This window comes from Pocillopora verrucosa, chromosome 3 (assembly GCF_036669915.1).
Source record: "Pocillopora verrucosa isolate sample1 chromosome 3, ASM3666991v2, whole genome shotgun sequence".
NCBI lineage: Eukaryota > Metazoa > Cnidaria > Anthozoa > Scleractinia > Pocilloporidae > Pocillopora > Pocillopora verrucosa.
In genome coordinates this window covers 24,332,566-24,349,744 of record NC_089314.1, presented here as the reverse complement: position 1 = coordinate 24,349,744, position 17,179 = coordinate 24,332,566, and the positions used below count along the sequence as shown (strand labels likewise).

Here is a 17,179-nt window from a genome sequence, read left to right as displayed (position 1 = left end):
AATTGCTCAACTGTATTTGAAAGATGACACGTGTGACCATGAAGGGAAATAAAAGCCTAAGTGATATCAGAAGTAGACGGTCAATATGTATCAATCGGCGTCTTTGAAAATTAAGGGGTGACATTATATTCATACGAAGCTAAAAGACTACGTCTTCACTGGATGTACCTTAGGGTTTGAGATGTTTAAAAAACTTTAAAAGTTTTTTCGTCTGTAAACCGTGTAAATGGTCGCCATCTTTGACTTCCCTTCCTTTCTGGTTTATTCTTCCCTTGTATTGTATAATGAATTCCTGTCCTCTTAATTTATAATCGCCAAAAGAACTCAAACAATCGTAGATCTTTCAGTCTAACTGATCTCACAACTGTTTAAAAAATCAACAACAACAACAAACAAAAAAGAGACAAAAGAACGAACGAACAAACAAAATCAACAACAACAACTACAATAGGCAGCAGCTGCTTGTGAACAACGCGTCGTGGGTTGCGTTTTCCGGCAGATTGCTATTTTCGAAAATGGCGGCGTCCATATCCGAGCTTTTACCAAAATTGGGGAAAATCAAAAAATAAGGAAGTTTTTCACGTAGTTTATCAAATGGCGGATCTGGAATTGGGGTAACTGCCGAAACGTCCGAAAAAAAAACCTGAAACGAAAGAAATAATGCAAATGTATTAATATAGAAATAATAATGTAAATTAACAATTTTTTTAAAGTCATGGGTACATGTTTCCGTGGGAATTTCCATGTTAATAGCTTGCTCTGTGACACTCACAAACTCTTGATTCTCGCTGCTCCTCGTTATGTGTAGCGCATGGACGATTCGAAAACCCTTCAAATTTAGTCTTTAAGTTGATCATAGCACTAATCTGAAACATTCGAAGTCCGTATCAATTCAATAAATGTCGAAACAGCAGTGTAAAGACAATAAACATCGCAACGATCGATGCAGTCACAATGGCGCCAGGACTTCGGACTTCTTCGGAAGGACAGATCTCGAGTTCGGAGCCTACTAATTACGACTAATTACGAAGAGTCCACGCCAATTTGCATATCCTAAAGTGCCCGCAACAACTCGTATCTAAGCTATCGCGTATCCTCGAGTTAAAAACAATAACGAACAAAAGTAGAACACAAATTGTTTTTCTGTGAATGACATATCACCTATCGCATAGTCTGTGCAAATGGACTAAAATTCAAAAATGGGAGTCTCTTTTAATGTTATTGTTACTAAAATTAAGTCCATTATCATTCTGATTCGTCGGCACCAAATGAATTATTTATAAAGAGAAATTTTCTTTCTTTCCATCTCTCTCTTTTTTCCTTATTTTTTGTTATTTTTCTGTTCTTTTTCCATGCCTGTAAGGGAAGATGAATCAGCTTGTTTTTGCAAACTACACAATGCTACTTTGCCACTTGAGCGTTTCGAGTTAAGCCAATTCTGAAAAAATCATACCGGCTGGAAAAAGCTTGTTTGAACTTTATGTTATTAAATTTTAACGAGGGACCTGCTAAGTTGATATTTACCTTTTCACTGAATTAATGTCAACGATAGCAAACGTACATGATAAGAAAAATAACGAAAAAGGTTGAATAAATGAAATCTTGAAGAGAGAAGGTTCACAATTTTTTTAGATTTATAAATCGAGATTGGAATATGAACACAATTTATATTACTGAGCGTATCACGTGTCTACTTCTCAACCAGTAAGATTAACTTTTGAAGGCTGAAAGTATGCCAGGTGTTTACTTAGACACCTCAAATCGTTTTTCTCCGTTTTGAAGGGAGGTATTACCTGATCGTCTCTGTTGGTCATTTTTTCAGCTTTTATTACAAAGGCACAAATTGATTTGCTCTCGACTTCGATGGCTTCAGAACACAGCATCGGGATATCGTCGAGACAATTTGTGACCATCTTAAAGAAATTCGATAAAGACGGTCAGTAAAGCGTTATACCAACAAAGCATTATACCATCTGCTGCATGAACTTTATTGTTATTCTCATATTTCTCCTTACTTACTCTAACTCGACGATTAAATTTACAGGTGATGGAGACATCAAACTGAGCCAACTTGATGCGTTTTTGGAGGCATTTGTGGACGAGGTATTTATTTTTTTTCAAGAATATTTTTATCAGAAGTGAGCCACTCCTATCACAAAATTTCTATCTCACAAATTTTCGGGCATTTAAAACAATTTATGTCAACAATTATTTTCTAATTTTATAGCTACTGCTTGATATCGTAGAGAAGTCGCAATTTTCTACCGTAAAATCAACTCATGTTACTTTTCTATGCCTAAAATTGCCTATGCTGAAATATTGTCAAAAAAAATTTAAATTAAGAATTACCTGCTGCCACCCGCCAAGATACAATTGCCATTTTATATTTTAGTTTCCTGTGGAACAGTTTTCTCGATCGATATTTAGCAATTTAGGTGAAGTTGTTTGCGAAACGTTTTCATATGCGATTTCAAGTGAAATCAGTTGAACATTCACCCTGATTTATCGAGCTGCATTGCTCGCTGCGAAAACCATTATGGTAAACAGTCCTTTTAAGCCATTGTGCAGCTGGCTGTATTATAAAAAAAGGGGTCATTACGGGGAGAATTATTTTATTTTGGCTAAAGGAATGAGACATTTGTACCGTAAGACAGCGTATATAAACCGTTGGGAATCGAAACTCAGTATCAGGAACTTTTGCGTTTGATTTGATAAGAAATTTCCTGGTTAACCAAAATACCTAAATTTCGAAAATTTGAAGTATTATGTGCAGGCTTCTCTATACCTCAGAGCCTCAGAGCCATTCGACGTATGGTAATAATTAAATTTTAATTCGCTGCTTCAAAAACATAGAGGATAATTATTAGAGACTACGACCCCGGGAGGCGCCGGTAAAAAAGATCGTTAGTTTTGCATATAAATTTTACATCACCTAGTTTCCTCACCCCATCTACGTGTATATTAATAGCATATAATGGTGGAGGGGAGACACGTTTTCGTAACATTATAAGTTAAACCGTTAACAAGATGAGAACATCAAATCGTGGCTGTAGTTATGTAAGATGCGTAATTTTGAACAATTTCAGATTCAAACCTTCATTCTCCACTTACGTTAAGAGCAACTGGCTATTGATTTCATGTAGAGTTTTGGCAAAACAAAATTTTTACAATTTTAGCGCACCGTTTTCAATTATTTTCCTAACACATATTTTGTTTGACTCTGGCTTTTTTATTTGTCTTAGCCTGTGGTGTTTTATTTTTGAACTAATGCCTTAGGACTTAACAGAGAAGACATTTTTTTGATGACAATTACGCATCTGGGTGGTTTAAAGGGGGAAGGGAGACACGAGGTTTTTGAGCAGTTTTCAATTAAGCGTCGAAAGTAACTTATTATGATTGCTTTGGTTTTACTTAACTTTGCTCTCTGATTGGTCCAACAAACTCGAGCCATCCTACCAAACAATCAGATCCAAAATAGAAACAATGGCAACTTGGTCATTCGTGGTCATTCCCCACGCTGCAAACAGTTTGCTTTTTCTTAAACTTTGAGTTCTCGTTGGCTAATGATAATGTAAAACTTTGGATTTGATTAGTCGCTTAGACACGTTTGGTTTTGGGTTTTCAACACTCAATTGCTCTAAGCCGTTATTATTATGTTGCATTAGAGCACAATCAACTAAACTTGCCTCGTACAGCATGACTTGCATACCAATTGATAAACGAACTTATAATTCTTGTATCATAATTGTTCGCAATTTTCAGAGAGATTTGTTCATTGCATTTTAGTTTCTCATAATCGTTTCAATCCCGGTCTTCAGGGTCTGATAGAAAAATGCAGAGCTGTAGAAATTGCTGAAAAAATCCGTGAAGAACAACAAGATGGCGATGAAGTATCTATGACAACGGTAATAAAAATATATATTTTTTTCGTGTCACATGGATGCGAGCATAACTTAATTTGTTACACTAATAATTTCTTTAAAATTGCGTGGCTATGTAAAGAAAAAACTGAAAAGCTACTTCTTTAAATTGATTCAGCTAATATCTTAAAAAGCCTCTGCTTTTGTTTTGTATAGCTGACAAAGGAAATAGCACCCGTTAACTTCCTAACAGTTGAATTCGGGGAGCAGAAAACAAGAATTACGAGCGTGGATTTTATGAAGGTAGAGATTGATGAGTGCTTTCTTAGAGTACATTAGGACTTTCTTGTGAAGTCTTTTTGGGCCAGCGGATATTGATCAGATTCAGATGCAACTGTTCCGAGACAATCGCAAAAGCTCACGCGGTAATCCTGACGACCTCAGGTAATACTGGCTGAGATCATAGCTGTCAATAAAACAAGATTAATAATTGTGATTGACGTGAGTAGAGTGCAATTTAGTTTGAAATCATACGCGTGATTATAAAATAAAACGAGTGCGCAGCGCGAGTTTGATTTGAAATCACAAGTATGATTTTCGACTAAACTTGCACGACACGAAGTTCAATTACCACTTTATTACATCCTTTTTGAAATCACAAAATTCAGCCGCTCAAATATAGGATTTTCACAAACATTTTATTGATCCAGTCTTAGGCTGGTTTTTAAAAAGTTGTCTTTCATTTTTCGCTAATTTGAGCGTTACTTTAAACAAGCCTTGAAATATTATTGGTTGTCGTGTTTGAATAAAGGTTTCTCATAGGCTGGGAAAAAGATAAGAGCCAACCAGATTGCAAGGATCGCTGGTGATTTGAAAATGGATGTCAATGAAGGAATATATAAATTAGGAGATAAATAAATAAAGATCAAAATATAACAGTTTCGAACTTATAAAATACTTTCTTTATAGCTTTGGAATAACTATGATGTTGATAGTAGTGGACATTTGGATAGAGTGGAGCTGCAGGTAACAATTGTAGTAATATTTAATGACGATAGTGATTCTAATAATTAATTATGGTAATAGGACTGAGTGGAGTTCAGTTCGGTCTGTAATCACACGAGTGATCAGAATTGGACGACACGGAGTCCTGTTACCAATTAACCGTGACCGTTGTATTATATATATATATAGAAAACGGTCTTCATTTAGATTTGTCGGCTGGTATGGTGCATTGCTTATTTCATGGATACATTATGAGTCTAAATTTTTTTCTGGTAATTAAATAAGTCACTCGTTTTTTAACGCTTCATCTTTTCTTTTTTTTAAGATTTGTACATTAAAAAATTAATAATATATATCTTATTATGTATATTTACATAATGATACATACATTGTGCTCTTTCGACTTGCCGACAAACGATACCGCTTTGGTTACGCTACGCTGACGATACATTCACAGTCGTACGACACGACGAAATCGATTCCTTCTACCATCACCTTAAAGGAAAAAACGCTGACATACAGTTTACTAGAGAAATCGAAGAAATTGGCAAACTACCTTTTCTAGACTGCCTGGTAAGCCGTGACGACAACTCACTACGGACAACAGTTTACAGGAAACCGACACATACAGACAGATTACTGGACGAGTCATCCTACAACCCGACATTACACAAGGCCACAACTATCAGGACTCTCATACGACGAGCGCAGCTAATATGCAACAGACAGCTTATCCGACGAAAACAAGTACCTTGACCGTGTTTTTTCAAAGAACAACTATAACGAAGACTTCATCCGACGAAACACTCACCGACCTATTACTACTACCGAAGCTAACGACAACACAACCCTTACGACTATAGCAAGTATACCGTACATAAAGGGACTATCTGAGAACATCTTGCGCATCCTACAACCATTCAATATCCGCGTCGCTCACAAACCCATTATCACACTACGTCAGTTACTGACTAACGTCAAAGACCAAGACGAACCGAGGAACAGGCAAAGAGCAGTTAATAACATCAATTACTCCGACTTCCACGCCTCCTACATCGGTGAGACTGGCAGAAACCTCACAACTAGACTGACTGAACACAAACGAGCGACGAGAAAAGGCGATGTCAACAATCACATTGCTGAACATCACCGACATACGAAACACGCTATCGACTGGGGTTCTGTGCATTGCCTAATCTTCAGCAACAACTACTTTCAACGACTGACTCCAGAAAGCTTGTTTACTAACTTGGAACAGACTCCCCTCAACAGGTGTCAACCACTACTGGTACCATACAAACGACTCATCCACGACATTAACATTACAAACGAACCGAACAGAACGACCTAACTTTACTGACGGATCGAGACTGACCAATCACGACCGACCTACGCCACTTGAGTCTTACAGCCAGTAACATCACGGCAAAACTGACCAATCAGTTTATACAAACTGGACTAAGAACATTGGACTGACAACAACTATTCTTTTGACTCTGACTTCCACTCAGGTTGTCGAAAAGTCAGTCACCACTACTGACAACAGTCCTTCTCAGGACTACACTCACCCGGACGATCAAACTACACTATTACAGTAATAATACCTTAGCATGACAACTCTGTTCCTTTTGCCTTAATTTTTCCGATAATAACATCTTATTAATCTTTTTAGAAATTTTTTTACGATATTGTAACAAAGAACAAGGGCGAGGGAGACACTGAGGATACGGAAGAATTAGAAAAGAAAGTTGATCATTACATCAAAACTATGGTAAGACATCAATGGCTCAGGTAACTTGATAATAGTTTAGTATTCCATTTTGATTTCCAGTAATTTTAAAAAGCCAAAATTGTTTTAGTACGTAATATGTATAGGTGTACAACATGCATTTTAAAGGTCAAGTTTTATTCTGGAGGGATCATACACTTCTTGGTTTATTGCGGTGTTTTATTTTTGTTTTTTTCTTTTTTTTCGGGAAAGATATAATATGGACCAGTATTATTTCCAAGTAAATGTATTAAACAAATAAGACAAGATACCTGTGTTTGAATGAACATTTCTAAGACCAATACCATAGAGAATACATGCGTCATAGTTATAGAGTCAGTTATGAAAGCGGAAATAAGTTGACACTACAAGCTATTTTTCGCAGTTTGAAATGCTGAACATTCAAGGGGATAAAGTCAGCCTGGATAAAATGTGCAAGTAAGTAAAGACCCAAACATAATTCGTCGATTATCTCCGTTTATTCTTTAGATAGTGAGAAGAATCATAATTCATAAGAATAATAGTAAGTACACATTTTCTGTTCTCAATCTCTACACCTAATTTTTCATAATTAGTCGAGTAATCGTGAAATTCCTATCAATCATATCAATCATGAAACATCTATATTTCGGTATGGTGTTTGCTTTAGTCAAGTTAAATCTGTCTTGTCTGGTTACAATAAAGAAATTCAAGTCGTAACCACACTTGACTTAAGAAATCGAAATGGAGCTTAATCAAACCTTTTGAAAATTTGTAAGAAGTCATATTTATGAATCTTATTTTTCGTCCTGTTTACCCATCTCCAATGACGCAACTTTGTTTGTAGATTTTGCCCTGTCGAGGAAAACTTTCTGGAGCAATACGAGGTAAGAGAAACCCGCGTAGAAAGACTAACTTACAAATATCATATAAAATCCCTTTACTTTATTTGCATCAATCGAGATGTATCTGAAATAGGTTCCCAATTGTATGATGAAACAAAGAAAACTTTGAAAGAGAGGTCTAAACAGGATATTCTAATCTTTTGCTTAAATAGCTGTTTTACACTTTTTTCCAAATACATTCCAGGCTTTTACTGCCGAAAAATTCGAAGAGATATTTGCACATTACGACCAGGTAAGCGTCAAAACATAGTTATCATCACCATTGCAAATTTTAGCCTTATCTATTGGCTTTTGAGCTTTGCTCTCGTTATTATTGTAGGCTCTCGTTATTATTGTAGGGATTGATTATTAGTATTGCTAAGAGAGTTGGTTTTTTAGGTAGCGTTGGTATTGAAACTTTTGCTAGTTTCGTAGGGAACATAACTATTTCTCACTCCTCAGGACAAAAGTAACGAAATTGAAGGGTGTGAGCTTGAAGGTTTCCTCAAAGACCTCTACGATAGAATACAGGTTAGCCATATGCCTTTACACCCTAACATCGGTATACATATTTGTCATACTGTTCTCTATACATTTCCTCAGGGGAATGGCAATGATCACTCCTAGTGGTCAAAGGGTTAAAGAGAAAAAAAAAATCAGTGAATCACCAGATAAAGACAAAGAAAAACTAACCACAATTTTGTAATGCGTTGTTATAATGACCGTAAAGTAAGTTGCTTAGGAAAATATCTCAGTAAGTTACGCAGAGTTTGTGAAATTTTTTTAATGTATGGCAACGTAGGTAGCTTGATATTGTAGGTAGTGTTAACAGCATACTGAATATTAAAAAAAATAACAAAAACAAAAGTTACAAGTAGAAAACGAAAATAATCTTCCTTTCCTCACTCAATTCCTTAATCTGTTCAGATGTTTTCCTTGCAAGTTAAACGCTGATGCAGATTCATTTATTTGTTTGTTTCCCGCAGCCGGGTCAGTCCTTTGAAAAGTTTAAAGAAAAGATGAAGGAATTTGACGAAGACAAGAACAAGAAATTTAGGAAGGAGGAAGTGAAGAACATTTTGGCCAAACTGTTATGAACTGACAAATCATAATACTAAATGTGGCTTTTTTTTCCTTTGAAGGGGGTTTAAGGGGTTCGTTTTAAGACAACTTTCCGTTTTTGAATTTTAGTCGTTTTTAAAGATTGACTTTCGCGTTGCTTTCCATTTTTATGCTTAAGGCAGATGTATCAGTAGATAGTTTCAATTTTCCACGGCCAGTTGAGAGTTACTCTCCTTAAGGAAGTTGCTAAAACAGACGGGTATTTCCCTCTGTACCTTACTGCCATATTAAATGTTATCTCCAGAGAATAAAGCATTTGCACACACATCTACACAGAAAGTACCTGTTTATTTTATATTGAGCTAAATTTTTCACGACACGGAAGATTTTTCAAATGAAAGGATTTCTCGGTAAATAGAAAAACTCCTAAAATGCTTCAAATTCAACATACAAAAAGGCTAAAATTGACAATTTAAATTCTATTTACTAAACTTGGGGCAATTAGACAGAATTTTTTTTTTAAACTTATATTGCCCTGATCTGCCTCGGTTTGTGCCACAGGAGAAAACTCAGAGGAAAGTTTTCAAGAATCAAATAGTCTTAATCTTCAACAAAGAGATTTAGAAGTAAAGGGAAATTCCCAGTGTTCCCAACAAAAAAATTATTGCAAGAGGACTAACATAGAAAAGGGGTAGCATAAAAGTTAACTACCTTATGCTGATAAGGCTGAATAGTAGACAGATAGTAAATTTGTCTGGGGAAAGATCCAAGCCATTCGTTTTTTTATCAAAGAAGGCTTATTTCATGATTTGCTTTGCTAAGTCGTTATACCACATGCGTCCAATAAATATCAATTCAAAAGTTTCATTATCTTGTAAGGTTCTCATCCGTGTCAGACATGTTTACTAATTCATGTCAGACAATAGCAGTGACAGCTCGCTTTTGGAAAGTTTTCCATCATTGTCTTTATCGCTGACTCCAAGTACGACGTCCTTCATTTTTTCCAGCTCTGAAGCATTGTCAGGTTCCTGAAAACGATCAAAAAATTAAATTTAGTGAAATACAACACGATGTAACGGCGAGCGAAATTTAATCACGCGCAGAGTAAGTAACATGAAAGACTCCTTTCGAAGATTTGAGTTTCCTCTTACCAGTCCCATCCGTTTCATGACGTCACGCAGAAGAACCAACAGTTCAGAGCCTTCAATCTCACCGTTGTTATCCTACGGAAAAAAAAAAACGTCAACCAAAATAAAGACAAAAACTTAATTTCCTTCTTGACGTAAATAAGATGCGAAGACAATTTTGCTAAAAGTCTGAATATTATACAAGAGCAGAAGTGTTCGAAACACGATGTGTCCAGCTAAAGCAAGGCTACTATGAATTTTTCATTAAATCCTTCAGCAATTTCTTTTCTATTTTCTGCTTCTCAGCTTTACCTCACGCAATTTGGAACATACAAAACGTTAGCCTAATAACGAATGTGACTTGTCAACACCGCAATTCACCGTCAATGACAAGATAACGCACTCTTAGACGCAATCAACTTCTTTAACACCCTACCGCATCATAATGGTCGAACACTGCGTCGAAGTCCTCCTTTGATAAACATTTCTTTCCCTAAAGATAGTTGTAGTATGAGTGTGGTTATTATCAGTAGCTTGATTGAAGGCAGCTCGAAATAGTTTCGCTATTCTTAAAGATCAATTCTTCTATTAATGGTTGCTTGGAGAAGAAATTGTCGGAAAACGATATGGACACATTTTTCCTTTAAACTTGCAAACGATGAATCTTGAAAAGCTATTTGCAATTTATTGACAAAATTGTGGTACGCAGCAATCGGCAAGTTAGAGCAAAACAACAATAAACAAACGGGGAGAAAGAAAAACGAAACAAACTAGTGCATAATGAGGCGGATATATTGTACCTGAAACCTGGCAAAGAAGTTCTCCTCAGGAGGCAGGATCCTACACCATAAAAGATGATTGAAAATAAGCTTTAGATAAAAGGCTCTCGAAGCGAACTCCAATGGACTACGCAGTTGGAGAGCTCTCACTTACTCGTATCTTGCGCCAATGGGGACCAGAATTGACTTCCTCAGCTGTGCCTTATACATACTACCATTTAACTCTCGCTAATACCAACTTCATGCTACATAAATCGTTAGCAGTTTTCAATAATTCGAGGTAAGTTTTAGAATACGTGGCAGGTCAAGATAAATTATCATAGAGTCCAAAATGTAGAACAGTAAACAGTGTATTTTCCTTGATAATGCCTTCTCCAAAACGTTGATTTTTGTTACCTATTTGTGAAAATACGAGGTCTTTTTTTCTTTTAAACACAATTGATTAAATGACAGTAAAATCATTTGCTAGTCATATTGTTTTGGTGTTACAACAAATGAAATATCATACTAAACTAATGAAGCCTTACATAGCAAGTTCTTTTAATCCAATTTTTCCGTCGTTGTTTTCGTCGTAGCGATCCATCTAAAAATTAAAAAATTCTGAAAATGTAATCTGTATGCATTGAAGAGTCAAAAGAAGAAGTTTTGAACCAAATTTAAATGTCACTTTCCTATGTACTAGAGAACAACAACTCTTCGTGATTCAAAAAACAAGGACTCAAGGGCGGGGATTTGGTAGGCATGATATTTCAAAATTCATTGGTTCAATGGTCAGTATTGGAAGCAATATTTGTTGTGTAGTAACTTCGAACATGGAGAACAAAATATCAATACCAAAAGTCATTTTATGACGGCTAGAACGCTTGTATTGCATACATGAAAAGAAAAGTTAAAAAAACAATTTTGCTTATTCTTACTATGAAATTTTTGTAGTCCGAAATTCGCTGCGGGGACACAGTTTGATCGTCTGCTTTCAACAAATCTTTCAAAAACGCCTCGATTTCGTCTCCCTCCATGTACCCACTCTTGTCACTATCATAGTGATTCCAGATCTGCAAGGTAAAAAAAAGGGAAAAGAAAAACAGCAAAACAAATATTCAACTAATTAATTAATCGATCAATGAAATATAAAATAATTTATCTCATAGTAACCAGTAAGTATCTCCCTTGGGAAAAGTTGCTGTTACAAAGATGAGAGTTTTGAGTGAAAGTGGGTTTTTGTCTCGAAGAGGAAAATGAGCATCGCGTTTGCAAAAATCTGGAAATAAATTTAAAACAGTTATCTCTATTCACTCTCTTTTAATTTTCTCGATTTCCTTTAATTTCCAAGCTTTCCTTATGTAACGTATAGAGTCAAGGGCCACTGCTTTCATTGATCCCAGAATAAGCTTTCCTTTTTTCATCCCGCAATTGATGCTAACATTCCATTTTTAAAAGAAAAGTCATTATTTTTTTCAACTCCAAAAACCTCCTCTAGCAGAGGAGGTTTCCTTGGAAGAAAAACTAGATCTTTAGTTTTGCATAAGACCATCTTACAACAACAAAACGTCCTACGGTCCAAAATGGTTGGGGAGCTCGTGAATTTTATAATACCTATACTCACTTATTACAGATGAAACTCGTAGATGCTAACAAGAGAATTCGGAGGTAGACTATTTGGCGGTACAAAAAAATAAACGTTATGACATGGTAGTCGTACCGACACTGCGTTAGTTTATCCCATTTCTGTTTCCATGAGCTTACGGATTCTGCTCCATGACAGGAAGCAATGCATGGGCTTAAAACTATCACCACTGCTTTATCAAATTCGGATAATGTTGACATTCCATGACAAACAACGCCTACATGTGTAATGGACATAAAAGTTGATTCATGACTTCCTTTCTCACCTTTATGAATTGGATACTGTCCATTGTCTTACTTGAGAACTCTGCTCGAAACTGCTTCAAGTAGTTTTCCTCTGTAGGAAGAATGTTTTCGAGCTAAAATTCAGGGAAAAGACTACATAAGTAAGTGCTCTAGTGAAAACAAAATCGAGAATACTTTGTACATTATTTGGGTCGAAAGAGCTAAGGTGTTGCTCACGAATATCTGATCCTTTGAAAGGGTGTCAAAAATAATCGAGCTAAAAATGCAAAAGGTGATGGAAACTACTGTTGGTTGTCGCTTCATCGGTGACACCAACAAACTACCAGTTAATTAAGATCATTAAGCATGAATTGGAAGACATCAACGATAAAAGAGTAGCAGTCAGGAGTCATTTAGAGAAGGTTGATACATGAAGAAGAACCTCGTTAAGAGTCAAGTTATAATGGTTTTCACCTGAGGCGCACAAAATGAAATAACAGTTACATCAAATGTATCCTTGTGAAGCCACAAAGTTAATTAATGGTACACTTCTGGTGCTTACCTCATCCATACTTATTTTGCCGTCACAGTTGTCATCATACTTTTCTAGCACATACTCCTTGAATTTCTCAAGTTCCTCTGGTGATGGTGTCTTCAAAAGGAAAAAGTGCAGAGACGTTTACTCAATTTTTACTTCCCGAGAGCAATGAGGCTTTATACAGTAGTTTGCCCAAACTTCAAAGCATGGCAAAGAAATATCATATTTTTCCTGCGCCTTTCGTAAGTTGTGTGATAACTTTTCAATTAAATCGCCTCTTCATGGCCAACTATCCCCAAAATTTGGATGTACATTGTGCTCCAAAGGTATATCTGCTCATCAGACATCTGAGATGCTTTGAGGCTTATTTCATCAATAATTTTAACATTCACAATACGACTCGCTAAAGTACAAATCTATACACAGCATATTATCAGAGAAGAACCTTAAACCATTAAGGCGCCGTTGACGTCTGTCTAGTTTTTTTACTTGTAAAAAAATAATCTCCGTGTCAAAAATTTCCGGATACTTGTGGAAGAGGCGTGAGAGAAAACGCCCGAAATTCTCGCGACACTGATACATTTGTGATTGGTTATTTTATATTTAATAAAAAAGACATGATATCGATAATTACCTCTCAGTCTGCAAGGAGCTGTGATCAATTTCAAACTCAACATGCTACCAAATAGTCCTTTTCATACTCTCATTCGAAGCAGTTTGCATAACCGCAAAAATTAAACAGAATCATGGGTGATATATAGAAAAAAATTCCCACAAAGGGTGAAAGAAGGATCATCATGAATGGTGCCCAAATAGGAGCTATTCATGAGATACCGATTTAGCCATTCAATACGCGCTATTTTACATCACCCGTTGTGAGTATTAGCCACATTTGTCCCCCAGTGTTTTGATGAAGATCGCTTAAAGAGATACCTTTATAAATTATTGATTCAATTAACTTTTAACCACAAACGGCCTGCTCGTTCATGGAGAGCGAACTATATAGGTAAATCTAAAGCCACACTGAACGCTAACCGCGTTCGAAACAAATTTTCACATTTTGCATATTCCTTCATGATATATTTCCTCAAGTTCTTTATTTTCCAAGACGTACACAAAACGGTCGAGGGGAGAACGTATAGTGTAATACTGCAGGAACATTATTCAATTTAGCATAAACAAAACGAAAAGTAAAAAGCCACATTAGTCGACAAAAAGGGTTTCTTTGATAAGATAAGATCATTCCAAGGTTACTTTGGTTACAACTGAACATTCTTTTTTACCGGAAAACCTCGAAAGTGCAACGGATTTGACAGATTTTTTAATGTTATCAGTCAGAAATTACTTTTATTTTGAAAGGCGTTCTTCAAATGCGACGTAACAATTTTCGATAGCTTGAACTGTGATTGGTTGTATTTTCTTCATTTTAAGGTCGAAATTGGATTCTGTAAAGAGGAGAAAAAATGTACGCCAAGTAGTGTCTTCCAATAATTCTTGAAAATTCGAAAGAAAGTAAATAGCATTTGATTGACGTTTTGAACGTAGGGTCGATGACCCGATATCTATGGCGATAATTCCAACCAACGCAACGAGAGCAGATTTACAATGGCCATTGTATTTTGATAAGGCATCGAAGATAATTCTGCGGTGTAGCCTCTCTGAAATATTAATAAGGAACAAGAAAATCACCCTTAAAACGATAATTGCTACATTCGTTTATTATCAACACAGTGCGATGAGATGCAGTCCATAGATACTTCTGGATAAATAAACAAAAACGCCCTCACACTTGTCTGGAAATACTTTTAAGTAAATTTTACTATGCTGTCTATCTATCTATATATATCTATATATGTTTTTTTTCTTTTTCGTCCACAACTCAGTAAGGTTTCACATGAGCCCATTTGAGTTCCACCGTAAACTACCGAAACGAAGTACATATAACAACAATTGAAACGTCTCTATCGTCCCTATAGGCTTACAAATCATTTAAGGTTAAGCTGCACTGATTAAAATTAGTAAAAATAGCAACATCTATATATTTCATGACTCTTGTTTTATTTTGGCATCGTTTTTTATCATTGATCGCGGAACACGATCCCATGAGATTTTAGAAGGCTCATAAAAATAACTTTTTATATAAAGACTTGTCAAAACGAAACAATAAGATCTTTCCATATTTTATTTTGCAAAAGTGGAAAAAATTCATAGGAAAAAATTCAATACTGAAAGTAAGCGAGCGTCTCCATAAATAAATAATGTGCATCGTATGGAAAAGCTCTTCGACCAATAAAATCTGCTTTGTTGTCATAATTACGAAAGATCGGCGTGATAAAGGTAATGCGTAAAACGCCTTCACGATTAAATCTTTGCCGAAGATCAGTTCGTCTTGAAAATGCAATTCACTGAGTACTTTTGCAAATGTGAAATTCGTGCTAAAAGATAGCTGTTTTCGAATCCCAAATGAATCGTTCTGTAATTAGCTCGCTCAGAGAAAAAACCCAAAATTCATTAAATAGTTATTAGGTTGGAAAACTTAAACATAACGAGAACCAACTGCTCACTACTAAAAGGATTCATAAAATACAGTATTTAATCTGTAAACTTTCAGGTACTTTTGTAAACATTTTATTAATGCATTCAGCAGGGCAAAAATTTTAAGAAATACCGCAGGAAACGCGTAATGACGTGAGCAAAGGCGGGTAAGAAATACATGGCCGTGATTCTGTATTTAAATCATTTAACATTTTCTAAGCAAAACAACATTGGTTTTGTAATTGCTGCATATTAAATTAAATGAAAATTACAACGCGAGATTAAATTTATGCAATATTCACGGACAACTAAGCTAAATATTACAAGCGAGCCAGTTTAAAAGAATTGAATGTCTGTTCAATAATAAAAAAAAATTATATGAGAAACACTTCAAAATAGGAAATCCTCATGGATCAGTAAAACTATTTTAACCGCTTGACCTCGAAAACATCGAAAAGCTTACGACGATCTATACAAGATCGCCCCTGGAAGTTATTAAAATCACAGATCTCGAGATGAAAATTTGCCAGTGTGAGTACCTGATACGACAAGAATATTCACATTTGTTGGGCTTTAAAGGAAAAAGATACATATATTAACAGCGATTTACAAGATCATTTGAACAATTCGCAGAGTGCGGTGAAAAAGCCTCAGGTTCACAGTTCGTACCTAAATATTCTAAAATTCAATGTGATAAACAAATATATGTCACCGTGTAAAGCGCTTTTATTACCTCGTTGCCTGTCTCTTGCAGGAGAGTCACCAAAAACGTATTCAGCTCGTCTGCTTCTATGTAACCATTCCCTGAAAACAAAAGAGGGATGCCAGAAAATTTTTTTTTGTGACTCAACTAATCGTTCATTCAACACGCTCGAGATAGGCAATTTTTAATTCTACTTTGGTTAATTCTTACCGTCTTTGTCAAATTCCTTGAAGACTTTCACGAATTCTTCTGACGTTAGTTTCGCATCGCTATTAAATTGCAGCATACAAGCATCCTTACCGGCCTCCATGATGATTGCCCGCAAGACCAAAATAACATTCGCTCTGAGCGAGAAGCGATCTTTAATGTTGTGTACAACCCTGACGCATGCGTGCTGGGGCGCTTGTCTCTCCCGCTGATAATATTCAAGTTTACGTCTGAGTGCCTGAGACAGGTGTAATGACTCCACGCAAATTTAAACAAAAACTCTGAAGGAGAGCGCATCTAGCAGGATTACCTCTTCCAAAGTTCTAAATAAGTGGGTATCGATTACATTTCAGGAGAGTAATGTGGAGAACGAAAGGCAAAAATGCACTTAAAATCACCAAGGTGGTCTCTGAAACCAGAGAAAAAGGGTCAAAAGATAAAAACACACATCAAAGGAGCTTTGTTTTGAATCTAATGCAAATCAGATATGCAAATCAACCAATGGTTGTTTTAGATTCTAGTTTGAACAAAAGGTCCAAACGTTGCTATTCAAATGTTCTGTTCGAATTCGTGAATGATTTAATTTTTCTTTCTTCTTTGTTTTCTTACCGATGGACACATCTTCTCGTAGGATTTTTTTCTAAATCACGAGTATCATGTCTCTGTATAATTCATGAGACCTGGAACGCGCCTTCAGTCGAAGAAATGGAAATATGTCAGACTTTTCGGGATCAGTAGTGCTTTACATAAAAAGATTTTTACCTAAATTGTTTGAAGCGAACCGTTAACATAGTAACAAAATAGAGTTCATGTTTTGAAACGATGTTGCGGTCACAGTGAACAGATTTGAAGGTTGAAGTAGAGGGGAGAGATTTTACTCGAGT

The 17,179-nt window shown here is 35.9% G+C and overlaps 2 protein-coding genes across 2 annotated transcripts; one reads left to right on the top strand and one right to left on the bottom strand.

Moving 5' to 3' along the window:
• The first annotated feature begins 1,768 nt into the window (after positions 1 to 1,768).
• LOC131773727 (secretagogin-like) lies at positions 1,769 to 9,425 on the top strand. Its single transcript, XM_059089669.2, has 11 exons — positions 1,769 to 1,936; positions 2,045 to 2,103; positions 3,819 to 3,905; positions 4,077 to 4,163; positions 4,830 to 4,886; positions 6,538 to 6,636; positions 7,019 to 7,071; positions 7,460 to 7,499; positions 7,702 to 7,749; positions 7,959 to 8,027; positions 8,483 to 9,425. Exons 1-11 carry the CDS (start codon positions 1,864 to 1,866, stop codon positions 8,591 to 8,593), a joined length of 783 nt encoding a protein of 260 aa, XP_058945652.2. The 5' UTR covers positions 1,769 to 1,863; the 3' UTR covers positions 8,594 to 9,425.
• Positions 9,402 to 16,476, bottom strand: LOC131773715 (calbindin-32-like). The gene is made up of 10 exons (XM_059089661.2): positions 16,299 to 16,476; positions 16,119 to 16,189; positions 12,875 to 12,964; positions 12,354 to 12,446; positions 11,382 to 11,516; positions 10,992 to 11,047; positions 10,486 to 10,525; positions 10,122 to 10,178; positions 9,710 to 9,781; positions 9,402 to 9,586 (listed from the first exon to the last, which is right to left on the bottom strand). The coding sequence occupies exons 1-10, from the start codon at positions 16,396 to 16,398 to the stop codon at positions 9,464 to 9,466; spliced, it is 837 nt and encodes a 278-aa protein (XP_058945644.1). The 5' UTR covers positions 16,399 to 16,476; the 3' UTR covers positions 9,402 to 9,463.
• Positions 16,477 to 17,179: the final 703 nt, after the last annotated feature.

Bases quoted from the DNA above. Each gene is read 5' to 3' on its own strand.
- LOC131773727 (XM_059089669.2), top strand. From the start codon at position 1,864: ATGGCTTCAGAACACAGCATCGGGATATCGTCGAGACAATTTGTGACC. The intron at 7,750-7,958 runs GTAAGCGTCAAA...CTCACTCCTCAG, and splicing joins TATTTGCACATTACGACCAG to GACAAAAGTAACGAAATTGA. The intron at 8,028-8,482 runs GTTAGCCATATG...TGTTTCCCGCAG, and splicing joins ACCTCTACGATAGAATACAG to CCGGGTCAGTCCTTTGAAAA.
- LOC131773715 (XM_059089661.2), bottom strand. From the start codon at position 16,398: ATGGAGGCCGGTAAGGATGCTTGTATGCTGCAATTTAATAGCGATGCG. The intron at 10,526-10,991 runs GTAAGGCTTCAT...TTTATGGTGTAG, and splicing joins GGATTAAAAGAACTTGCTAT to GATCCTGCCTCCTGAGGAGA. The intron at 10,179-10,485 runs GTACAATATATC...AACTATCTTTAG, and splicing joins ACTTCTTTGCCAGGTTTCAG to GGAAAGAAATGTTTATCAAA.